The 27311-nt window shown below is 32.7% G+C and overlaps 2 protein-coding genes and 1 long non-coding RNA gene across 3 annotated transcripts; 2 read left to right on the forward strand and 1 right to left on the reverse strand.

The window, feature by feature from the left end:
- Positions 1-814: 814 nt before the first annotated feature.
- On the reverse strand, positions 815-20676 carry LOC136340144 (uncharacterized). The gene is made up of 9 exons (XR_010732261.1): positions 20391-20676; positions 14976-15111; positions 7709-7726; positions 7547-7645; positions 3098-3273; positions 2429-3043; positions 2312-2380; positions 2116-2247; positions 815-2062 (listed from the first exon to the last, which is right to left on the reverse strand). It is a non-coding gene; the product is annotated as an uncharacterized lncRNA (long non-coding RNA).
- A 386-nt stretch (positions 20677-21062) lies between these two features.
- Positions 21063-23591, forward strand: Polr1F (RNA polymerase I subunit F). The gene is made up of 4 exons (XM_066283911.1): positions 21063-21480; positions 21669-21811; positions 22042-22240; positions 22436-23591. The coding sequence occupies exons 1-4, from the start codon at positions 21290-21292 to the stop codon at positions 23247-23249; spliced, it is 1347 nt and encodes a 448-aa protein (XP_066140008.1). The 5' UTR covers positions 21063-21289; the 3' UTR covers positions 23250-23591.
- Positions 23592-24123: 532 nt separating this feature from the next.
- On the forward strand, positions 24124-25679 carry awd (nucleoside diphosphate kinase). Its single transcript, XM_066283953.1, has 4 exons — positions 24124-24269; positions 24571-24701; positions 24932-25138; positions 25358-25679. The coding sequence occupies exons 1-4, from the start codon at positions 24176-24178 to the stop codon at positions 25484-25486; spliced, it is 561 nt and encodes a 186-aa protein (XP_066140050.1). The 5' UTR covers positions 24124-24175; the 3' UTR covers positions 25487-25679.
- The last annotated feature ends 1632 nt before the right edge of the window (positions 25680-27311 follow it).

Here is a 27311-nt window from a genome sequence, read left to right on the forward strand (position 1 = left end):
CGCGCTACTTCCTGTTCTCAATAGGTTCTTATGAAGTAACTTCACTTCTTCCATTTAAATCCCTCCAGTTCCAAGTCCACTACGTCGATAAAATATCTGTTACCGTGCAATACTCCGTTCCTGAACGCCCTGCATGTGAGTCATGCTAACGAAATCAGCCGAGCGAGGAACTGCCTGCCGATTGTACCATGAAAACCATTGGTGCCAAGCGATCTAGGTCAAAGTGATTAACCAAAAAAAAATAGTGGAACCCTCAATTATAAGCAGTTACTACACCTGTAATCAAACCTTTAATTAAACTAATTACATCGCCAATGATACTGACGTGTTCTTGTTGCAAATGCTTCTAGTTATCCCCATAATTATAGATTCACAACTAGTTCAATTCAGATCAAGACTTTACATCCATTACAAGACTAGTGACTATATAACATTAAAAGTTAATATCTCAAAAACCGAGGTCTTTTTCTTTATATAACCTCCACCGCAGTACAAAACTTCGGTTTCCGAACACCCCGTATTAAGAAGTTGAAAACTATAATTACTATAAAGCTCATAAAGAAAAAATGTACATTATATTTACTTTCTCCAGTCGAGTGTCTGTGGAGGATTTATTTGCTGCATTAAGGAAATAAAAATGTTATTTGTTGTAGTGTGGTAGTTTTTATTGAAAATAAAAATTGTAGTACAACAAAGAGTGTCACCAACAATGAAAGTGATAAAGGTGACAAAAACTAGCAGATTTTTCTTTCATTGGACTCTTATTGTACAACTTCCCTGCAAATCTGTGATGAGCTACTCAGATACATTGACAGCCGCAGCGCAGCGCAGCAGGGATCTCTTCTCAGCAAGTTCATCAGTGGATGATGTACTGGACAGTTACAAAGTCATAGTCAGCAACTTGACACGAATGGAAAAAGTCATTTTTCACCAATTTCTCGTTAAGAAAAACACAACTGAAGAAATAAAGATATATGACAAGGAAAATAATTAAAAACGAAGAAAATGTATCCGTAGTGAGGGCACGAAACTCTCAAAGTTCAAACATAAAATTTAAGTAAAATACACGGGCCTGTAGATTCCAAAATGACTGGTCTTACTCCTCTTTGCACGAAACACCATTTTCAATAGTCAAAGCCATAAAAAAGCAATTCATTATCCAAAAATTAATTGAAAACAAGTCTTGTTTTTCGTCGTGATTTTATAAATATCATCATGGTAATATTTGAATATTAGACAGTCTTTTAACACATTAGCAAAATGGGATCTTTGAATGTTTTAACAGTACGAACCATAAATGAATATTCTGATATTCTACATATTATGAATTAGCGTTCGCCAGAACGTTAAAAAAAAGAAACACCTACTCAGTCTTTATAAAATGTCGAATTATAACGAGATTATTCGATGGACTAATAGCTAATCCAATTCCACTATCCAGGCTTTCAAATATCCTATACTTATTTTTTCAACCAATGGAGATATCAGAAGGAACAGGAAAAGGTTCTAAAGCAAGATTGCTCACCAAGATTCTTTTGTTCATCTCGTAGCCTCAGCTTCACATTTGGAACGAAATTCTAATATTCCTATAAGAAAAAGGCATTAATGTTTCCATAAAGTTATTAACATTATTAAAAGTTGGAAATGCAAGTCTGTCTATTCTTCTACATATTTCACAGCTTCAGCTTCTTCTGTAGAATGGGGCTCTTGATTCCTAAATAGAATTAATAAGAAATAATAAGTTATAGACAGAGTTTAGAGTATTTCAATTTGCTCAAATACTAATGGAAAAAAATCCAACGTATAGAACTTACTTTTTTATAAATTGTAAGTGCAAAGTTACTTCTTTTGTGGATTTAAAATTTTCAGTTTTCGCTATAGAAAGCAACAGTTTTTTTTTTAATTTAGCAATTTACATAAAATATAAACAAAGCTTAGAGTTAAAATTAAAATAAAGTTATTGGAAATTTTGCTTATAAATGCAGAAATTAATTTCTTAAAAATTGGATATGCAAGTTTGCCTATTCTTCTGTAAATCTCTAGAACGCAGCTCCTGCTTCTTCTATAAAGTGAGCAATTTAAGATTATAAATAAAGTCTTAGCATATCAACTTACTCAAGTGTTTACAGAAAATTTTATTACATACAGAACTTAATTTTTCTTTCCATCTTCAGATGTTCATATAAAAAAGCTCTTTGTTCTTCTGTAAAGTAAATAACTTCAAGACTTATGGAGGAACTGTAGAATCTGAAAATGAAATCAAAGCTTTTTGGAATGAAGCCATCAGAGAATTATTGAAAATTAGAAATACCAGTTTTTTTCAATCTTCTGTAGATGTCGTGCCCTCAGATTCCGTTCTAGAGTGGAACACTTCATTTCTCTATAAAATTAACATTTAAAAATTATTATATTTATATATTACACTTACTTTTTCATAATGGAAATGTACATCTTCTTCTGCTGTAGATTTTACATCTTCAAAATCCCTAACACAAACTTAAATATTAGTTAAATCTTGATTTAATTTACTTTAGAGGGAATTTCTAGTTTCAATAACTCCTAAAACTCATCGAAATTATTGCCCATGCAAGCAGGAATTAAGTTGTGAACAGTCGTAAATGCAAGTATGTTCATTCTTCGTAGGTCTCGTAGCTTCAGATTCTTCTTCAGAATTGGGCTCTGTTTTCTCAATAAAGTTATCATTTGAAGATTATTGACATTGTGTAGAGTTTTCCAATTTGTTTAAACGCCTCAAAAATCACATATGTGCTGAACTTAATTTTTCGTAAATTAGAATGAAAACTTTCTTCTTGCTTCATCTCTTGTAAGTTTCCTACCTTTAGATATTCATGTAGCACAGGGCTGTTAATTCTTTATTAAAGATATGAATGTAACTTATGAATTATAAAAATAGATTAGAGTCTGAATATGAAATAAAAGCCAAATGGAATGCTTGTTGAAAAGTACAAATGCTAGTTTATTTAATCTTCTGTAGATCTTCTCTATCCTCAGAACCTTCCCTAGAATTGGGTTCTTGATTTGTCTATAAAGTGAGCATTTCTAAAAATTATTATATTTGCCTATATATCATACTTACTTTTTCATCAAATAGAAATGCACAACTTCCTTTGCTGCTACACATTTTACATCTTCAAAACCCCAAATGAAAACTTAAACTTGTAAGTCTCTTATCTTCTGTTATTCCTATAGCAAAGAGCTGATAAATCCTTCTTGAAGTTCGTAATTTCATGAATTATAGAGCAAGTTTAGAGCCTAAAAATTGAATAAAAGCCTTTTGGAATATAGGTAACAAATGCCTGTCAAAAATTGAAAATGCAAATTTAGTTAATTATCTGCAGGTGTAGTATATTCAGATTCTTCTCTAGAATGGAACTCTTTCCTCTTCTATAAAACTGACATTTAGAGATTATTATGTTTATTTTATACTTGTACGTTACACTTACTGTTTCATAAAATACAAATGCACAACTTCTTCTGTTGTAGATTTTATATGTTCAAAATAGCATAAACTTTATCGAAAATTCTGCTTAAACATGCAGAAATTATTTTGTTAATAATTACAAATATAAACTTGTCTGTTCTTCTGTAGATTTTACAGCTACAGATTTTTTTGCAGAATGGAGCTCTTAATTCTGCAATAAAATTGCCATTTAAAAATTATAAACGGCGTTTACACTATTTCAATTTTGTCAAACGCCATTCTACATACAGAACTTACTTTGTGATAAAATGGAAATGTACAATTGCTTTTTCTTCTGTAGATCTCAAATCTTCAGATTTCACAGTAGACGGGATTTAATTGTTCGTTAATTTTACTAATTTTATGAATTACAAAGAACAGTTAGCCTATTAAAATTTAATCAAATGTATTGGAAACTTTGCATATACATGTAGGAAATAATTTGTTAAAAATTAGAAACACAAGTTTGTCTATTCCTCTCTAGATTTCACAGCTTCAGATTTTCTTCTGGAATGAAGTTATTCATTCTTGAATAAAATTTACATTTAAAAATTATGGACATTGTGTAAATTTTCTTTAATATCTCAAATATCACCTATATGCAGAACTTAATTTTTCATAAATTCGAATGAAAAACTTCTTCTTGCTTCATCTCTTATAGGTTTAATAAAGGTATTTTGGAATGTAGCCGATAGTTGCCTTTCAAAAATTAGAAATACAAATTTATTTAATCTTCTGGAGATGTTGTAGGTTCAGATTCTTCTCTAGGGTGGAAATCTTGATTCTTCTATAAAGTTAGCGTTTGAAAATCATTATACTTATATTATACTTATATATTACACTTACTTTTTTTATAAAAAAGAAATACACAAGGTCTTCTTCTGCTGTACATTTTACATTTTCAAAATTCTCAAAACAAACTCAAATGTTTGCTAAATTGCACAATTTGATCAACTAAAAAAAAATCTACTTTGAATAAGTGCTTGAAACTCACTCAAATTGTGGTATATACATGCATGACTCAATTTGATAAATATTGGAAATGCAAAGGTTGCTTCTGTAAATCTCAAATCTTCAGATTTCATTGTAGACAACAGCAGTTAATTTTTCATTAAATTCAAAAATTTCATAAATTACAAAAAGGACTTAAGACTTTAAAAATTGAAAACGCAAATCTATTTGTTCTTCTGTAAATCTCACTGTTTCAGATTCTTCTCTAAAATGACTCTTGACCCTTCTATAAAGTTACCAGTTTAAAATTATAAACGAAATATGGAAGATATCAGCTTACTAAAAAATCCACAGGAAATTTTCCTACATACAAAACATAATCTTTCATACATTGGAATTAAAAGTTTTTCTTTTTGTTTAACCTTTTATAGGTCTCCCATCTTGAGATGTTTGTATAGGAAAGAACTGTTATTCCTCTTTAAAGTAAGTAAATTCATCGATAATAGAGGAACTTTATTGAACATTAGGTATACAAATTATCTACTGTTCTAAGATTTCATAACTTTAGATTATTTTTAGCAGTTAATGCCTTTATAAAGTTAGCATTTAAAGATTATAAACGGTGTGTAGGGTTTCTAAATTTTCTCAAACGCCATCAAACAAAGTTTTCCTATATACAGGACTTACTTTGTCATAACTTGGATATGCTAAAGCTGCTTCTTCTGTAGAAATAAAAGCTTCAGTTGGCTCTACAAAAAGGAGCTATTAATTGTTCATTAATTTAGTCATTTCATGAATTATAAAGATGATTTAAAGTATCAAAATTGAATCAAAGCTATTGGATATGTTGTTTACACATTGCAGGAAATAATTTCTTAAAAATTGAACATGCTTTTGTCTGTTTTACTATAGATCTAGTAGCTTCAGATTTTTCTTTAGAAGAGAGCTATTGATACCTTTATTAAGTTAACATTTAAATATTATTGACAGTATGTATAAATTGAAAGTACAAGTCTGTCTATGTTTCTGTAAATTTCACAGCTTTGGATTTTTCTATAGAATTAAATTTTTGATTCTTTACTAAAATTTGCATTTAGTGCTTATGGGCAGTGTATAAAGCTTCCTAATTTGCTTTAACGTCTCAAAAGTTACCCATATTCAGAACTTAATTTTTTATAAATTATAATTAAAACTTTCTTCTTGCTTCTTCTTTTCTAGGTCTTCCATCTTCAGATATACCTATAGCAAAGAAATGTTCATTCTTGTTAAAGGTTGTAACTTTGTGAATTAGATATATAGGTATTTTATAGTTTGAAAATTAAATAAAAGCTGTTTGGAACGTACCGGCAGATGCATATAAAAATTAAAAATGCAAATTTATTTAATCTTCTGTAGATGTTGTATCTTCAAATTCAGCTTCAGAAGAGAGCTCTTGATTTCTGTGTAAAATGAGCATTTAAAGATTATTATATCTACATTACTTACTTGTTTATAAAATGGAAATGTCCAACTTCCTGTTTTGCTGTAGATCTTACATCTTTCTAATTTCTCGTGCAAATTTAGTTGTTCGTTAAATTTTGCCTTTTCGCAATTTATATATAAAGAGTGTTGAGTTTAAATAATTGTTAAAAGTTATTGAAATTGTTGCCTATGCATGCAGCAACTAATTTGACAAAAAATAATATAAGTAAGTTTATCTATTCTTTTTTCATTTTTTGCTACCTCGGTTTTTAACAAGGATTCGCTTGTTAGTTACTCAATAAAATTAAGAACTAATAATTATTTATAGAGTTTAGAGAATAGGAATTTACTACAAGATCCAAAGAAAATATCTGATTATATAGAGAAGTTATTTTTTCACAAATTACAAATGAAAAGTTGTTTTTTCTTCCGTCAGTTTGATATCTTCAGGTTTCTTTATAGAGAGGAGTTAGTAAATCTTTGTTGTTTTAATAATTTCATGAACTGTAGAGAGTTTATATTTTAAAATTTGCATAAAAGTTACTGGATATTTTGACAACATGTGCAGGAATTAATTTGTTAAAAATTGTAGTTACAAGTCCGTGTATTCTTCTGTAGATCTTACGGCTTCAAACTCTTCTCTAGAATTTATATCTTGATTTCCCTGTAAAATTGGCATTTAAAGACTATAGACGATGTTTAGAGCACCTCAATTTTCTCAAACGTTCACAATAAAAATTTTCTACATACAACTTACTTTTTCATAAAATCGAAATGTAAAATTGCTTCTTCTTTTGTAGGTCTCAAAATTTCAAATTTCATTATAGACAAGAGTTGTTAATTGTTGGTTGAATTTAGTATTTTCATGAATTACAAAGAGAATTTAAAGTTTCAAAATTGAATCAAAGTTTTTAGGAAATGTTGCCTACACATGCAAGTGTAAATTTGCTAACACTTGGAAGTACAAGTCTATCTTGTGCCACAAACCGATCAGTGCTCATAGCAAGATAATATCAATTAAACGTAGCAGTTGCATACTGGTCTTGTGCAAATGTTCATTTTAATAAAAAATGTGTATACTTAGGCTTTACTAGGAACCAGATGATCAGATATTCTACATCAGAACCGTCACAATATTGTCAGAATATTAGGAGTAAATTCAAATAATGTTAATAATAATAGGAATAAAGATTTAAAAAAATGTTAAATCTTAAAAATTTGTGATCGACCATGCGTTTTACCTAGCGTTGAACTAAAAATGTACAGGTTAGGTGGTACTTTCCTCTAACTAGTTGTAGTAAATATTACAAACATGTATTTCAACTCAAGAAATGGAAGTCACTTTCATCAGAAATTGAAAATGCCTAAGTGGATGTAACATCTATATATATAGGTTTTAATACAAAATCGTATCACGTATTGTATGAATTCACTGTGACGTCGTAAGCAGGTGAGTTGATTTTCAGTAATGAAGTTAAGAATAAAATACATATCTTCTTCACAAATATGACTATGAATTACTCACTAATAACACTTAAACTCAAAGTATGCACTACAAATAGAGAAAAATTCAACACCATAGTTATATGTTAAAAATAATTGGAATATATTATAGTATCTAATATAGAAAACATGCAAAGAAGTAGTACTTACCTATATCTGTCATAGAAGTCTTGAAAATGGCGGATTAGGATGACTGTTCCAATGGCTTCTGCGGTAGTCAAATACGAAAGCCGGAAGGTTCAATAAGAACTACGTCGGAAAAATACAATATGACATTACCGGATAGGCGAGAGGGGATTCGAAATAACTGACCTTTTTGGCCAAAAGCTCCTGAAAACAAAAGAAATCTTAATTATTATGATAGACAGGGATAACTTTCACCGACTGAAACACGAACATTAGTATAAATTTTCTCTACTTACAAAAAATCAGTAATAAAAAACGTTCTTTTTACACTCGTCTTAGCTATTTCCGCCCGAGATGACAGTTGCTTTTTGCTCGATTTATCTCGTTATTCAGGAAAATTACTAATTTGTTTTCAAATTTTTTGGTCATCACGTATCTTAGCAAACATTAGAAAGGTTGTTGGCCTTATTTTTTTGAAACCGTATCGCAAAGATCGCAAACTCAGGCTTGTTAAAACGTGATTACCCACTCCATGTTTTGTTTAGCCGGTTACATTACATAGCCCGAATCCTGATAAATACTTTCGGAATATACTCTCAGCAAACACGTCGAACTTATTAAATTTATACAAGTAATGTATTAATGAGGAATATTACTAAATTATTTTTATATCAAAGCAACGTATCAACTGAGACTAAAAAATATCTGTCAGTAATACTCGCGAAATTGATTTTTTCACCTTCAGTACATGCGCAATATTTTCCAGTCTTGTAGGAGTTACTTTCATCACTTGTCATTTAATTACTATTTTACAACAATGCTACAAAGTATGTAAAATGAATAGTAAGTTTCTTTAGTTTAAGTTAGGGGATATTATCAAAAATAATCTCCAGTTTACATTATGCAATGTCGCTTTATTTAGGCGCTCTACTCGGATAATGATCAGTTTGATAGACGAAATCAAATCAGAAGATCAGAAACTTTGTTGTCGCTACAGATCATAAGATTTATGCCGAAAGTATTTATCTAATACTTTACTTTACGGAACTACTTGTGAAATAATAAGTTTATTAAACAATTCATAAACGAATATAACAGATGAAAATGTTTATTGAATGTAAAAATAAAGCAACAAAATTAATGTTTGTAGCAACACAATATAAATAGAACGTAGCAATTGAGTACTGCTTTTGTTCTATCGCTCATTTTAATGTACTGCATGACAAAGAAAAGTAAACACCCATTAAAGATAATTTTATTTTGAAATTTCTTTTGTACGTGTTCAGTACCACATACTTATTCAATGATCACATTTTCAACAAGATCAGAGGAAGAACTTCATTTTTTTTTTCAATAGCGTTTTGAGTATCCACGGTTCCTTACACACTCATTGATACGCCTGGGCTCGAATCTAATAAGATTGTCAATGTCTTCTTGAGGTATCTCATTCCAGGCAATCTGAACTTCATGAGTAAGGGCTTCTAAAGTCTGTGGAGGGTGCTGTAAATTCAACGATCTGTGGCCAATCATGTCTCAGACATGTTCAATAGGAGACAGATCCGGCGATCGAGGTGGCCAGGGTAAACGGTTGATTTGATGTTGATCCATGAACGTTATTGTTTGCCTAGCAACATGAGGTCTAGCATTGTCTTACTGGAAAATAGCGTTCAGGATAGTTCGAAAATATGGAATCACACATGGCTCCAACACTTCTTGGATATAGCGTTGGGTAATCATGTTGCCTCTAATAAAAACTAGGGGTGACCTGCTACCATATGCGATAGCACCCCATACCATAACGCCTACAGTACGGTGGACATGACGCTCTCTGTCAAATTGTAGATCTCGCGTTTCACCCCGTCGTCTTCTCACCCTTGCCCGAACGTCGTTCATCCCCAGACAGAAGCGGGATTCATCACTAAAGATCACCTGAGTCCATTCTTGGTCCTACTGAATCCTCTCTCTACACCATTGTAAGCGGTTAAATCGATGTTAGCGAATGAGAGGCAGCACCAAATGCGGACGATAGGACAAATGGCCAAAACTTCGTATTCGGCGATATACTGTACGCATACTAACCCTATTCCCATGTTCTTCAAACCATTGCTTTGCAATAGATCGACTGCTGCGAAATCGGTCTCTAAGAGCTAAAAGTCGCAATCGACGATCTTCGCGCTCTGTGGTTCCTCTGAGTCGCCCAGTGCCTCTGGCTCTGTGCCCACGGCCTTCCTGAGTCCATGCCTGGTAACACCGCACTATGGTTCCTAAGGATCTGTTAGTTCTTCTAGATACTTCTCTGACCGACAGATTTGCTTTGCGCAACCAAACAATCCGCCCCCTCTCAAAGTTACTAAGCTGACGGATCTATTCAATTCTACGCACTCTAGGCATAATGAGTAAAAATTATAACCGATTGTAACACACTTCACAAAAGTTGTGATACAAATGTGAACAAAAATGTTTAAACAAAATTTTATTTTTTTTAAGAAACGACCCATGGAAACAAAAGAAAAAACAGATAAACTTGAAATTTTGATCATTTCTTTCTTTTTCCAAGATAAGTCAACAGGCAAAAAATTATCAAAATAAAATGGTTTTTAATGGGTGTTTACCTTTCTTTGTCACGTAGTATACTAAAATGTGTACAGTCGCGGTCATATAAATAGCACACTTTTAACTTTAGATCCAACTGAGAAATAAAGACTTCTTATCTGCAAATGTTGATAAAATTTAGGTATTTTGTGAACAAAGGACCACATTTTTAAGAAAGGTCTTAACTTGTCCCTATACATATTCGATTATTTTCAAATTCAGTTGTTTAGTGTGTAATGTAAATAGCACGTTTCCTAAGATCGCTGAAAAATATCACGTAAATTAACAATTTGTTTCTGAAAGTATGATATTTAGGTGTTTCCTTATATTCGATTATTTAATTCAAATTTTTTAGTGGGTAAAAGTAAGCATTGTGGTGTAGAAAGAAGAAATCTCATCGTTCGTTTGAAAAATGAAGGTCTCAGTATTTCAGTGATTGCTAATAATATAAAATGTTCTCGAAAACTTGTTTACAATGCCCTTAAGTTATTTGAATCTACCAATAGTACTGAAAACAAAATTAGAACGCCTAGAAGAAGCAAAACCTTAGTAGCAATGGATAGATTCATCACCAGAAAAAGCAAGTCTGATCCTTTTAAAACAGCTAGGCAAATTAAACAAGACATTATGAATAAACCTGATGTCAATTTATCTGTTAGAACTATTAGAAGGAGATTAAATGAAATTAATCTAAGAGGATGCATAGCGAGAAAAAAGCCACTAGTATCCAAACGAAATCTAAAGAATAGATTAAAATTTGCGCACGATCATGTGAATAAAGACATTAAATTTTGGAAAAATATTTTGTGGAGTAACGAATCAAAGTTCAATCGGTTTGGTAACGACGGAAAAATATTTGTACGGTGCCCTCCAGGCCAAAGCCTCAATAAAAAATACACTTTAAAACCATAAAACACGGCGGAGGGAGTGTCATGGTCTGGGGAGGTTTCTTGTGGAATGGTGTTGGTCCAATACATAAAATAGACGGTATAATGGACCGATTTATGTATAAAGATATCCTTTCCACTATCATGGAACCTTATGCAGATGAGTATATGTCCCTAACATACAAATTCATGCACGACAACGACCATAAACATTCGTCAAAACTTGTAAAAGGCTGGATTAGGGATAACACGGTAGGTGTTTTAGATTGGCCATCACAGAGTCCAGACTTGAACCATATGGAGCCGCATAAAACGGAATCTACAAAATAAAAATCCTACAAATTTAGAGGAATTGTGGAATAATATTCAAGATGCTTGAAATAATATTCCAGATAGTTTTTGCAGAAAGTTAGTGGAGTCTATGCCATCAAGATTAAATGCGGTTATACGAAATAAAGGCTATCCCACAAAATACTGACTTATAACATGAAAATTTGTTTTAATGTGAAATGTGCTATTTAAATGTCCCATCAAATATCATAAACTTCAGTATAATCTTTTGTTTTGCATTTGTATTATATTAGGTTCTTTTTTGTTTATATTTTTCGTATTGGCAAAATAAATCAGGAGACAAACAGTCACAATTGATAAATTAATATAAATTTGGAAATATTAAAAATTTAAAAGTGTGCTATTTATATGACCGCGACTGTATACTCACACTTTATTAAATGCCATATTAGTTAGGTGCTAATTGGTGGCGCATTTCACATCAAAGCCAGAAAAAATTTGTTAAAATATTTGGAGTAGATTGAAATACTGTTAAAACACAATGCATGATTTTATTTCAGCAAATAATAAAAACTGTGTCAATTATAAATTAAATTTTAACAACAATTAACAGAAAATGTCATTACAGTCGGTGAAGTATTTGTCGGTAAGTAAACACATTAATAATTGAGAAACATTAAAGATTTGAAATTGACCCAACATGTTATTTAGCATTCAACTGGAAATGTGCAGATATCTCTCTATCTCTCTCTCTCACTGGTTGTCAGAAAGGTCACAAATATTTCAATTCGCAAAAATTGAAAATAATTTTCATGGAAAGTGAAGATTTCAAGAAAGTCAAAATGTCTAATTCTCATGTAAATCAAGAATAAAACACATATGTATTAGGTCTACCGGTATGGAATGAGCGCTATTTTGTGAAAATAAAACACCAATTTTAACAAGGAAAGAAAAAAAATATATTCAAAATATTGACCATTGCTTTCTACACATTTTAATCACCTTTCTAGAAATTTATGGATACCACACCAATAAAAATGTGCCTCTTTGGCATCAAACCAATTAGACACCCAATTTTCTACTTCTTCGTAGGAATCGATATGCTGTTCAGCCAATACGTGTCCCATCGATGAAAACAAATGGTAGTCCGAAGGAGCCAAGTCTGGTGAATACGGCGAATGGAGTAGCAACTCTCAGCCAAGTGTTTTGATGGTATCCTGAACCGGTGTTGCTTTGTGTGCAGGTGCGTTGTCATGGAGCAAAATTACCTTCCCGTTTCTTCTGGCCCATTCTGATCGTTTTTCGATCAATGCATTGTTTAAATTAATCAATTGTTGTCGGTAGCGAACAGTATTAGCGGTTTCACCAGGTTTTAAAAGATCGTGGTGCACCACACCTTTCTGATCTTACCAACACACAGTATTGGCTTCTTGCCGAATCGATCAGGTTTTGCAGTCGATGTTGATGGTTATTTCGAATCAACCCATGATTTTTTCCGTTTAGGATTTTGAAAATAAATCCATTTTTCATCTCCAGCAACAATTCGATGCAAAACTGATTTTCTTTCGTGCCTTTGAAGCAAAATTTCACAGGTGTTTTTTCGGTTCTCCATCTGTCTTTCATTCAACTCATTCGGCACCCATTTTCCACACTTTTGGATCTTTCCCATAGCTTTTAAACGATCAGAAATTGTTTGTTGTGCAACATTTAACATTTCTGCCATTTGCTTTTGACTTAAAGTATCATCTTCATCCAATATTGATTGCAGTTCGGCGTCTTCAAACTTTTTTGGTGGTCTGCCACGTTTTTCATTTTGCACATTAAAATTGTAATTTCTGAATCGTTGAAACCATCTTTTGCATGTTGCTTCTGTTAAAGCATAATCACCATATGCTTCGGCAAGCCTTCGATGCAACTCTGCAGCATTTTTCTTCAAATGAAAGCAAAAAATTACTGCTTTCCGCAAATCATCATTTTGTAGTACAAAATTCGACATTTTTGGCTCAATGAAATAATATATTGTTATTTGTTCAAGGACTTAATTTGTACTAAATGTGTTTGTCAGTTTGCATATCAACCAAGCAAACAAAAAAAAAGGTTTGTTTACAACAAATACCCTATATCCAGACATTTATATCCTGACGCTCACTTCATACCGGTATACCTGGTATATTTTTCACAGATTATTTAAGTTATAAATTAAAAATATACGAAATATATACTGACTTTCAAAAAAACCGCAACACCAAGAAGAACGCATTGTGTGTATTTGAAATTTTGGTATGATTTTAGACTTGTAAAGAGAAAAAAACGAAAAAAATTTCAAGTTCGTATTTTAATGCGATATAAAGTTTTTCTTTACGTTTTTATCTGTGACGATCGTTCTTTTTGCAAATTTTTTTATGGGCGAATAGCAATAAAGGTACCATTGTTAGTACCATATTAAATGTGTGGTAGTGCAAAATGCCTCGTGTACGCCAAAATGCAGTTACCTCCCTTTGAAAGGGGAAGAATTGTTGGTATGCATGAGGCAGGTTTACCATTCCGCGAAATTGCACGTGGATTGGATCGAAACGCATCAACAGTGCTAAGAGCTTGGAGAGATTGGTCTAACGAAGGGTCAGTAAATCGTCATCGTGGTATTGGCTGTCCAAGAATGACGAACCAACGCGAAGGCCGGCGACTTCGTAGTTCAGCGACAGGCGCCTCGTTTGAAACAAATTCCGTGTCTTGGTGCTAACTGGGTAACCACCCTAAATTGAAGGGTCTCCCTTAGTACGATGTATCGCAGAATTCGAAGTTTTGGACTAAATTCATATCTTCCTATGCGTCGGCTTCCATTATCACGAAACCACAGGGTGACCCGACTGGAATGGTGTCGTCTGAGAGTGCAATGGGTGGATGAGTGGAGAAGAATCGTGTTCAGTGATGAGAGCCGATTTTGGGTTATGGCGATCTGATGGACGGTTACGTGTTAGAAGGCGCAGAGGAGAGCGATTAAATTTGGACTTTTTGGAAAGGCGTCATTCTGGTCTAACACCAGGTGTCATGGTTTGGGGTGCCATTCAGTATGGTAGTCGGTCTCTTCTTGTTTTCATTTATGATAGATTAAATGCTCAGAGGTACATTAATAGTATCTTAGAACCGGTTCTTGTACCATACATGCACGACCATCCTGGAAGCACATTTCAACAGGATAATGCGCGACCACATGTAACCAACGATACTTTGAGGTATTTGGAAGCTGAAAATTTGGATACTTTGCCTTGGCCAGCTCAGTCTCCAGATTTGTTCCCAATAGAGAATGTATGGGATATAATGGGTCGGAGACTTCAACGTTTAGCTCGCCCTCCAGAGACCGTAGATGAACTCCGCGAGCAGGTGCAGATTACCTGGGATACAATACCACAGGAAGATATTGACAATTTAATTTTAAGCATGCCACGTCGCTCACAGGAATGTATTAATTTAAGAGGAGATACCACCCATTATTAAATTATTATTAAATTTTTTCACTTATTCACAATAATTTTCTTTTGACATTTTGATCGTTTTTATCTATTACCCGACCCAACGTAATGCCAGAATTTCAAACGTGTACGATGTGTTCTTCTTGGTGTTGCGGTTTTTTGAAAGTCGGTGTAGTACATAATGCTTCAGAGATGTAAAGAAGTAACACTTACCTATTTCTCTCACAAAAGTACGAGATAATGAAGGCTCATTGCCAAGAAAAAGTAAATACATCCGTTCAACAGTGGAATTTGATGCTTTGTCACAAAATTTGTATAAATTTGTGTCCACTGCTCCTTGTGTCCAAACCTATTAAATATAAAAAGTCATATGCAAGTATTCTTACTATCCATGCTACATTTTAATCCAAAAGACATAATTAGTTTGCCGTTTTAACAAACACTTTTATTACCCTGATTGAAACTTTGGCAAAAATAAAACTGGGGACCTCATTGAACTACAAAAGAACACATTTCCTGCTTTACATGAACCAAGTTGTTCTCGACCTAATCCAAAAGTATGAACTATCATAGCTCATATTTTTTATGCAAGTGGAAATGTAATGGGTCGCAATAAGTAAATTTTAAACTAAATTTTAATATTTTTCATTATTCTTTGGTTCTCAATTGAATTATATGCATCAAAAACAGCAGGTTTTTTTTTAAAGCAAAAGCCTTTGCCATATCTACACGGTTTTCCCGATATCTACGAATTAGTTTTATAAAAAAATCAAGCCATAGTACTCCAGAAAATCAATGGAACTCTATATAATGACCTTTTCTTGTTACCTATAAATTGTTTGGCAGACGGAAAAGTGTATAAAGCGGTAACATTCTGCTCTTTTTATGTAAATTTTAGGTGCGGCATAAATTCGGTTCTGAGAGATTCCCGACCGAAATATCAATCTTTGAAACACAGAATTGACTTCCTACCTGTGAACCAACAAATCCGGTAAATTTGAATTTCCAAATTCTTTATTAGGACGCGCGTTATAAATTCTCATTATAACTGCTGGATGTCGGTAAATTTACCGCTGCCATAAAAAAACAACACTATCGGCGACTCGTACTCATTACCGAACATTGAAAACATTAGATCAATGAGGTCACTGCCAGTACTTCTAAATTCTCGATTTAGCTATCGGTTTTTATTAAATTCCGATTAAGTCAAGAAACGTGTCCGAAACTGCTTTTTCACCAGTCTAAATCTAACACTTCACAGAAATGAACGAACAGACAATAGCTGTTTATGTCTGTACTATAGCCGAACATTAAAAAAAACTGAAAAGTATTTTTCATAGACTCCATTTTATCAAAATTATCGCTGCAACCTGATAATTGTGATTTCATACGGAAAAAATTGGCATATTTAGGATATGCCACTAATGATGAAAGGGTAGCACTAAATGGAAAAGAAAAAGTTAAAGACATTTCGGTGCACCTAATTTTGAAGAACTTTAAACAGATTAAAAAATTTGTAGGTCTAATCGGTTAATATCGACCATTTTTCAAAAACCTTGCAGCCATTGCAAAACTATCTTCCATACGAAACCAATACCACAATATCTAAGCTTCAAAAACGATTTTTACTTCGGACTGACTCATGACACTATGCTACAATTGTCTTATTTTCCCAAAGAGAGACGAATCCCAAGGAAACGATCGCCATAGTTTGGGCAATAAAGCATTTTCGGACCTACCGGTACGAAAGATCGGTACTTTATGTACAGTAGTGGCCAAAAGTAGATGAACACGTATTATTCACTGCATTTTTAATAATTCATACCACAAGTCTCTATAAATTTTAATATAATTTTTCCACCAAATAACTAATAGAGTGCCTTTCCTAAAGAAATAAATAAATGATGGATTTTTTATCATTTATTGTTAATATACATAGAAATGCAAAAATAGCTCTGGTCAAAAGTAGATGAACAAAAACTTTAAAATATTTTTGATATTTATCGATTCGGTTTTGAACGTTAGTATCTTGGTGGACGATAGTAGTAAGCCACTAGAATAATTCATTAAAATGCCACGAGGTGTTTATGTGTCTGAAGACTTAAAAATAAGAGTGGTAGCTGCGAATAATGCTGGAGTGAGTCAAGCACAAATTGCAAGGCAATTTCAGCTAAAAAGATCCACTGTCTGCATGATAATTAAGAGGTGCAATCAAAGGGGAGATACCACAATTAAGAATAAGTCGGGACGTCCTAGAAAAACTGACCAGAGACTAAATAGGGCCATTAAGAAGATGTCTATGCATGATCCCTTTCTTTCATCTAATCAAATAAAGACCAAAATAGAAGAAATTGGTTTGCCTTCTGTCAGTTCTAAGACAATAAGACGTAGACTAGTAGAGGCTAATTTGTTTGCCAGAAGACCGGCCAAAAAGCCTCTGCTGTCAAAGAAGAACGTTAAGGCCCGATTACAGTTTGCAAAGGAGCATCAAAATTGGACTGTAGCGCAGTGGAAAAGGGTTTGTTTTAGTGATGAATCTAAATTTAATATGTTTTCATCTGATGGCAATGTGTATGTAAGATGTCCTCCTAACACTCGTTTATTGCCTAAATATACCAGACCAACCGTAAAGCATGGAGGAGGATCAGTGTTAGTTTGGGGATGTTTTTCTGGGTACGGTATCGGTCCACTTTATAGGATCGAGGGAATAATGGACCGATTTATCTACAGGGACATATTAAAAACTCACATGTTACCCTATATCGAGGAAGTTTTGCCGGTCACGTTTATTTTTCAGCATGATAACGACCCCAAACATGCGTCTAAGATAGTTAAGAAGTTTTTAGAAGATGAAATAGTACCTGTTATGACATGGCCCTCGCAGTCACCGGATCTTAATCCAATAGAAAATTTATGGGAGATCCTAAACAACAAAATTAGGACAAAAACCTACTCGAATAAGGACCAATTATTCATAACATTACAAGAAGCATGGGCGAGCATGGATCCATCTGTTATTGAACATCTCATATCGTCAATGCCCAAGAGATGCAATGAAGTAATAAAAAATAAAGGATATTACACAAAATACTGACTAATAATACTGTCTCAATGGTTTAGTTAATAAGAGTTTATAATATTTGAAATTATGTTTATTTTGTTCATCTACTTTTGGCCAGAGCTATTTTTGCATTTCTATGTATATTAACAATATATGATAAAAAATCTATCATTTATTTATTTCTTTAGGAAAGGCACTCTATTAGTTATTTGGTGGAAAAATTATATTAAAATTTATAGAGACTTGTGGTATGAATTATTAAAAATGCAGTGAATAATACGTGTTCATCTACTTTTGGCCACTACTGTATATGACCGTTGTCCAATAATTTGGTTGTAAAACTCCGTGCGTTAGACTTTTACACTAGTGTTTTACATTAGAAAAATACGAATATGAAATAAACTATGAACCGGGAAGAACAAGTTCATACCGGGGCGCTCTATTATACAACAGTGTAATTACTATGATAAAAATCATGGTTAATGAAGTTGTGTTGTGTTCTTTTAAACTTCCTTTCGTTTATTGGTGACAAATCAGGATACATTTCATTAAACTTTCTGCATGTCCTTGCTATAATTTGATCACATTGTTCATGTAAAATAAATAATTTCATCAACACTTCATTTGAATAATTGTTTTTTGGCATTTTCTCACTGTTTTCGACTCGCTATTCTTAAAAATGCGTAAATTAAAAATTACAATAACGCCGCCTGTCAAACTGTTCAAACAATTGCATAGTTTTCAACAATTATGGCGTCCCAGAGCCAGCTTTGGCAAATATTTTTAAATAATTCAATTTAAAGACAAAACAGCTTTTATTTTCGAAACGTGATGGTTTAGGTATAGGGATATACCACATCATTTTAAAGGAAATTTAATTGTCTTTCAGCATGGCTAGTAATATTCAGAGGGTTTCATTTGAAAAAATACACTTTAGACACTTTTACTGTCTACTCGTAAGACTATTAATTTTGAGCCACCCTGTACAAAACAGAACATTCTTATTTACATGCAACAAATTGATGAACCTTTCACAAATTATATTCCAAGTTTTGCCCCTCTGTGAATTCAAATCATGTTATAACAGAGCTTTTATTAAAGGCCTGACTTTGAGCAAAAAATAAGAAAATTAAATAATATTCCGAAAACTGCTAGAGATAGGTATAGGAAGTTAAATGCTGAAGTTATTGGTATGAAATATAGAACCCAAAAATGAAAAAATATACAGGGTGTTTCATTTAAAATATCGGAGATGCTAGTATTTTCTGATAGAACCGGCAACACTGCATCGCTGAAAAAATTTTACGTCGATAGAGCAAGTTCATTTATCTACTTATGCAAATTTTCAGAAAGATCGTGACATCAGTCTTCCAGAAACGTCTAACCTACCATCGACTGTGAATCACCCGGTATACATAAGTACATGATTACGAAGGGATTAAGGAGAATTGTAAATGTTATCCGTTCTGCCAATCACATGGTAAAACCATTGGCAAAGCCAAAATAGTAAACAACTCTACAAGATGACCTACCTAAATTTTTGTACACTTAAGCGACCCACTGGTCGAAGATGTTTTGAAATTCAAAGCAATTATCGGTATACTTGAGACTATTTTAGTGGTTCGAGGTTCAGGCTTTTGTTCCAAAGTCACTAAGAAACTCCTTCGGATCTTTAGGATGGATTAAGTATGTATTCCCGAGTCAGTATCACTCCCAAACGAACGGAGCACGCAAACACTCTCACCATGTCTTTAAAGAATCCCCATTACTACCTCAATTAAAAATTTTACGTGGCACAAAAGTGGGTCTTCTTGTTCCAAGGTCAATGAGTGAACGCAGCAACTGGAGTAAAAACATTTTACTCCGAGTAATATACACAATTTTTTCCTTGTGTCTTTATACCGCTCTGATAATTGAAAAACAGAGAAATCACGAACAGCTTGCAATGCAAAACATTTATCCCTTAAAAATTCGATCAATTTATCAGCGGTGAGTGACTCAACATTACACTATTTTCGTTCGCAACTACGATTAATATTGTGTTAGCGTTTGTTGGATAACGTCAGGTTTAACAGGACATCGCACTTACCGGCAATTTTATGCAAAAAAAGTGAAAACAATTTTAAATCTGGGAATTTTCCCCAAACGACCAACGGACTTGATTTTTCTAACTGCGTGCTACTTTAATTGCGATTTTTGTTAACCTAATTTATCAATTATGAGCTATAAGCTGATTTGATCTGTAGTTGATTTTGGTGCTTACTTGAATCTAAAAGTTCCAAACGAGTTTGAATTTTGTCAAATTCGTTAAGATTCTCCTCCATGCTCTTGAGAATTTTGAATTCAAATGTTCAATTAGGACTCTGCGAATATGCAAAAATTTCCGAAATTCACCGCTATGGTTTGCAGACTCCCTTGAAGAGAGTCCAATTCCTAATTTATTTGAGGAGTTTTTTTACCTTTGTGGAGCATTTTTAGTCGATATTGGTAACGAAACGTTGAGTAAACCATCAAATTCAATCATTCAAAAATACGAATGGCGCATTAAACTCTATCAAATGACTCACCAATTTCACTTTCTTTCTATACCATCAAATTTCCAACAAATAACTAAATTGAGACTATCCCACACTACAAACGACAGTTTTAACGCAGGAGATGGAAATCGGGAGGTGAGCCAAAGTTTACAGGAAAAATCGTGATAAAAGGAACTGACTCACCCAGGCTTTGCTTTTACTTTTGTTGGAGGTCAACGTTCAATTTGTGAACAACATTATTCCGTGTTCCATAGGTTCTGATCTAATCCAGTGTTGACCAGCAAAAGTGACCAAAATACAATATGTTCGACGATTGTTTGCCAGGAATCGGAATTTGCAAAATGGCGCGCCAAACTAATTATGGCTGGATATTCACGTTTGAACTACTTTGAGTTTGCGTTCTGAGCGACACTCTTTTTTTTACAAAGAAAAACAAAAATCTATCGAATGACAGTTAAATTTCATCGACGTCGAATAATATACGCGATAAGGAATATTTAAAAAAAAAAGATTAATTTACCATTTGAAGCCATTAACAACTTTTGAGGTGAATAGTGCTAGCTAAAGCCTCAAAAGTATCTTCTTTTGAACTTAAAGTTAAACATTAACATAAATATACTTATACAAGAACTCTCTATGATAGGTGGCGGCGTTGTCATGTTGACTTAGTCTCTTCGATTATCAGCAGCGGCATGACAACATGTAAATAACGAAACATTCACCTAAAACATAACCTCAAATGGTTCACGTGCTTCATATGTTCAAAACAATCAAGGATGAAAACGTTCATGATGTAAAATCAAATAGTGGTATACTACAGACCAAAAATTATGTTATTAACGAACACAAGTGCCACGTTATAGAGCATTAGAATTCTCACAGAAACTGTGCAAAACGTCCTAACAAACTTGGTTTGAAATACACTCATCATGACCATATTCAGAGGAAGCCAATTTAAATTCGATAAAGAGTACCTTAATGACCTTCTTACTCAACCAAACAGCGGGGTTTTTAAGCAAGAAATCCATCAACATTTAGCTCTTCACCCTGCTCAGTTGAAAGATTTTCGACGCTCTGTCAAGGAACAAATGTGTAACAAAATTGGTTATTATGATCACTCGTAAGTATTGAATGCATCCATTTAAATGTATTTATTCAATCAAAGATTAAATGTAAAAAAAAAAACTTAATTTTGAAGTATATCAATTTCCTCGGCTTTACCTGTAACATTTTTAATGGAAGTTTTTTAGGATTTCAAAATTCATTCAATTCATCAAAAATTTTAAAGTTATGGTTTTTCTGTTATAGGTTAAAAGGTATTATCTTGGGATTTGAGAATGTTACAATACTCTCAGAGTTTGGAGTAATCGGCATGGACAACTGCTATATTCATTTAGATGTTTGGGCTTCATTCTTTATATTTCAGTCAGAAATTGGAATGATATTAAAAGGTACTAGCAAAAGAAAACCCTTTGGTTGAGGGGAAGATCACTGAAGTATATCAGTGTACAAGTAATTTAATGAGATTTTTGAAGCATTTCTGAGGCATATACTTCAAGGAATTTCCTAAATCTTTTAAGGTATATTGTGTGGTATTTTGGTATATGAAAATTTTTCAGTAATCTACCCCCTCTTCTTTGGTACTTACTATTTTGTATTCTTAAATTTTTCTTTATTTAAGGAGTGGTAACTCGTGTCACAAATAACTACATAGGTTGTCTTGTGTATAACACTTTCAATATTTCTTTACCAAAACCTGATGATAATCAGGGAGAATGGTTGGGAAGTAATGTGGGATCTGGAACTGAGGTAGAAATTCAGATTACTTATGTAGAACTTGCTAGTTCTAGAGGCTTGCCTTATATCAGAGGAGAGATACTGTAAGTATATAGAATCATTTTTTATCTAAGGAGTAAAGTATTTTCATTTAAAACAATGCATTTTGATATGGAAATTTTTGTTTATAGTTTGAAAGACAATGAAAATGGGTCACACTGTACTTTTATTAGATTAGATATTAACATCTTATTATCCTTTACTTTACTATTTTTATTCACACTCATGGTTTCTTATAGATCAATTCTATCTGAAAATATTGACATAACTGAGACATCCTCTATGTTAAAATACAAACATAAAAGATTTAAGGAAGAGGTGGAGGATGAGGAAGAGGAGAAGGAGGAAATCAATAGCACCAAACAGAAAAAATCTAAAAAAAAACAAAAATGTCATGAAAATGATGTTGATCTACCAGAATTAGAAACAAAAAAAAGGGCGAGAAAGCGCAAAAATAGTGATGCACTTAAATGTGAAAAAGAAGAATTCAATTTGTCAAATGAATCCCTTCATATCAAGTGTGATGAAGACTTTCAGGAACCAAGCCAAATATTTATAAAGGAAGAATCACCAAGCAAAACCAAGAAAAAATCTAAGCACAACAGAAAGGAAGATGATGTTTATAGTCCCACAGAATTTGGTTCAAATAAAAGATCAAAACAGCACAAAAAGAGTGAAATAATGAACCATCATAATAAGGAATTAAACTTATCAACAAAATCACTTCATATCAAAACTGAACATGAATTTGAAGAACTTCCTAAAAAGAGCAAGAAAAAGTCCAAACACAACTGGGATGAAACAGATGTTTCTTTAGATTCACTAGATTTGAATACGTTGTTTTCAAATACAACAATAAACTTTGATAAAGAGCCTTTGCAAGGGCAGATAGGAACTGACAAATCCAGCAAAAAGCAAAAAAAGAGACGCGCCCAATCAATGTCCCAAGAAGAACATGTGAAGGAGGTTAAATTAGAGCCTGATAGTGATCTTGAAAAGATTATCGGGAAGAAGAAAGATCGGATACGGTCTAAAAGTGTTTCAATTTATTAATTTATTTTGACTATAATAACAATAATCGTACTACAAATTTAAGTATAATTTAAATTCGAAATACAATATACAAATATGTCTTGAATCAAAACTTCATCGCTGACGGTTTATTTGACATTAATTGCCATAACAACCATGGTTAAGATAATGGAGATGATGATGACATGGTAACCAATTAGCTTGCTTATTAAATAATAAGCCCTATACTACTAATAATAATATAAAAAGATGTAATTCTGCGTTTTGCACGAAATGAGTCTTCAAGAGAATCAGGGTAATTATTAATAAAACATTGCAGTTGGCGGTGACCCGTCACTGACAAATAGTTGAACTGATCCTTGGCATACGTGTTATAATTTCACTCCTTTCTAAAGTTTTTTTATAAGGAATACGCTATATATACCATATTCTTGTCTAAAAGGTGAATGGTAAGTTTTAAACAGGAAAGTAACTAATCGAGGTATTAAATAGATGACGAATGAAAAAACTTAAGCGTATAATCTCAATTGAATTTCATAGAAAAATAAACAACTAATATAAGGTTATCCACGTCCATAAACTCGCAAATACATTACAGGTCTTCGTTCTGAAACGCGTATTTAGTTTGATTAAATTAATCCAATTACATGCATCGCTATTTTTCTTCTCGACACCAATAACAAACAATAATTAATAATTAAATTATCACCACGTGGGTCATACATCTTCCCAATTATAGTTCATTTGAACCTGATTTTTCTCCAATCATCTCCCAGAGCAATCATCGCGCCACCACGTTTTGGGATGCATGCAAAGCACTTTGACTCCGAGACTGATAATGACGGAGACGATATTTTTGATTTGGAAAGTATAAATTCCAATCGAAGTTCAGTTTAGTTCATCTATATTTTATTATTAATTGAGTCCACATTATAAAATTCAAGAAAATGGTGCTGAGATTGTTCTATGTGAGTGTACTCGCTCAAAGTCAAAAGGGTAATAATTTTACTACCCCACTACGGGCTTTTAGCAGAGGACACGGTAAGTTCTCTTTTTTTGAATAAATGTTTAATTATTTAGGTACCGGTAATAATTCGCGCGAATACAATGTCCCTTGATTTTGTAAGAATTACTTTTGGAACAAGTACTCTAATTACGTCATCAACTTATTCAAACATAACCTCACCGCGAATCAAGCAACCAGTTATACGCTGCAGCTCCTTTCCTTTCGATTTGCGATTGACCTGAACCTCTTGATCACGAAACCATAAAAACGTCCATTTCAGTTCGAGTCTTTGTATGATTTGTACCTTGTTATCATTTTTCTCTTTATTTTCGAGAGCAATGGCTGCCAACAAGGAAAGAACCTTTATTATGGTGAAACCCGACGGAGTTCAAAGAGGTCTCGTCGGCAAAATCATCAAGAGATTCGAACAAAAAGGCTTTAAATTGGTGGCCTTAAAGTTCATGTGGGTAAGAATCGAGACCAATTACAACCACTCTGCTTAAGTATTCATTTAATCAATCATTTAGTCAAAAATGAAATAGTTTTTTCTATAAAAACAATGGATTTAATAGAATTAACATGCGGTAACATAACCTATATTAAATATTTTAATCAATGGCATGTCACCTCAAAAAATCGTATCTGATCGTTTTTCTTTCCCTATTGCGGCCCTAAGTTTGCTTACTACGTCTCCTAGCCCTCTGAAGAGCTTCTTAAGAACCACTACTCAGACCTAGCTGGACGTCCCTTCTTCCCTGGTCTTGTCAAATACATGTCCTCTGGTCCTGTAGTCCCCATGGTTTGGGAAGGCCTCAATGTTGTAAAGACAGGTCGTGTTTTGTTGGGTGCAACTAACCCAGCTGACAGTGCCCCTGGAACCATTAGAGGAGACTTATGTGTTCAGGTAAGAAGGTATATTGAATTGCAGAGTTTACTGATTCCATGGCATTCCACATATTGACAACTAACCAATTGTGTAGTTTTCAATCTGCAGGTTATGGATATTAATATTTTTTGTCATTTTTTTGGATCATGCATAGAGAGAACTTCCATGACCTACATTGCTCTGGAATAAAATATATTTTTTTGCACCATTTCTACCAATGGTTTGTTTACAATTTAGGTTGGTAGGAACATTATCCATGGCTCAGATGCTGTTGAATCTGCAAAAAAGGAAATTGCCTTATGGTTCAATGAAAAGGAGTTGATCTCCTGGCAGCCTGCTGTTGAATCTTGGGTGTATGAAGATTAGATTGAGTTTTATAGAAATTATTTACTCATATTTAATTACATTTAAGTGCTGAAGGTTAAACCCTATGTTACACTACAAATTTCAAGCATTTAAAAGGCTGTAGGTAATTGTGTTTTGAATTAATCTTATTTATACAAAAATTGTGTATTTTGTCTACAAGTTCCAACATATAAATAAAATAATTTAACACATTTTTACAGTATTTTGAAAAGGTAATTAGGAATTACTTATTAGTAGAAGTACTCTAATTATTGATTCACTTCATTATTACCCAAAACATTATAATTAACATTATGAAGAAGTTTAAATTCGGAAAAATAGGTTATATACCTGTAACAAAACAAAGTTCAAAAAATTTTATATTATGTCTCACATATTGAAGACAATCGAGAGTATTTTTATATTTAATCAAATTATATCAAAAACTAAAGAACGATTCTTGTTATACATTTCATTTTCAACCCATATCTGGTTGGTACAGATTACAAATCATTAAATAGCATACAATTGATAGAATTACTGGCATGTAAACGAAAAAAAAAATGCACACGTTCACAACTAGATGCGATGTAAACGAGTACATATATTTATTTATAGTCGGAAGTTACGGAACATACTATAGGGCATGGAAATATAATGTATTGGGCGAATTAACTTTAATGGTTCGTCGAAACCAAATTTTGTGTTTTCGCTTTTTGGGCAACGGTGTCAATGAGTTTTTTGATGGTGTTTTCGTTATGGGGTTTATTGGTATTTTTTTTTAATAAACTGGATTCTTGACCAACTGATACCTTGAAAAAAGAATTCAGGAAGGCAAGTGAAGAAAATCTATAGTTTGATAATATTTAAATGAAGGAATAAAGGATAATGGAATTACAACGAAAATTATCAAGAATTTTGAGGAAGATTACACAAATTCAAATAAAGTTGAAATAGGATATGAATATCTTTGTGGGCTAAATTACATGAATGCACAGTAGCCAAAAATTGCAGATTCATTTTCATTGCACGAATTGTATTTATTATAATTGTTACGCTAAAATGATTACTGGCGAATTAGAGGGGTAACTTACACTACCGAAATTATAATATTTATTTTCGTTTGACCTTAAATTTCTATAGCATGTAACTATAGTATAGAAATGAAACTTTGGTATTACTCATCACCTTGTATTATTAACTGTAACTCTTCAATAGCAGTCAGTTCTAGCTCTCCATGAAGGGAAATCTTCCACCAAATTTTCACAAATGTTCAAACAAAACCGAAATGAAATCAGGGTTTCAATAGATATTTGATTTTCAATTTAATCTAAAATCTCGTTGCTTCCGTTCGAGTTGTTGACCACTGTGATTATCTTCCGCCGGCATTTTTGGAGAGCTCAACCCATGAAATGTTTATAATAATTTTGCAAATCTATAAAGTTATTTCACTGTAGGGCATATATAATATTTGTATGCATCTGAAATTTCAGCAAACTTTTTGAAAACTGGTTGTTGAAAAAAATAAATTTATAAACGAAGGTAAATATTCAGATCTTATAACAATCAGTAAACAATCGACTTCGCCAAAACATCAAGAAAAATTCAAATTTGAAGGAAATTTTCATTCATGTAATTCCACTAAAATTTTAGCACCGGCCCGAGAAAACAATATTCTTTTAATGGAAAAATTAAGCGTTGTAAATAATATATTATTTTCCTATTACCATAATAAAATATTCCTATTAATTTCTATAATTAGGTGGTAAATCTTGAAATTTTCATCAAAAATTACGAAAATATATTGTATTTTTCTGGTTTTAAGTGTTATTAAAAAAAACATTTA

Source organism: Euwallacea fornicatus, chromosome 7 (assembly GCF_040115645.1).
Source record: "Euwallacea fornicatus isolate EFF26 chromosome 7, ASM4011564v1, whole genome shotgun sequence".
NCBI lineage: Eukaryota > Metazoa > Arthropoda > Insecta > Coleoptera > Curculionidae > Euwallacea > Euwallacea fornicatus.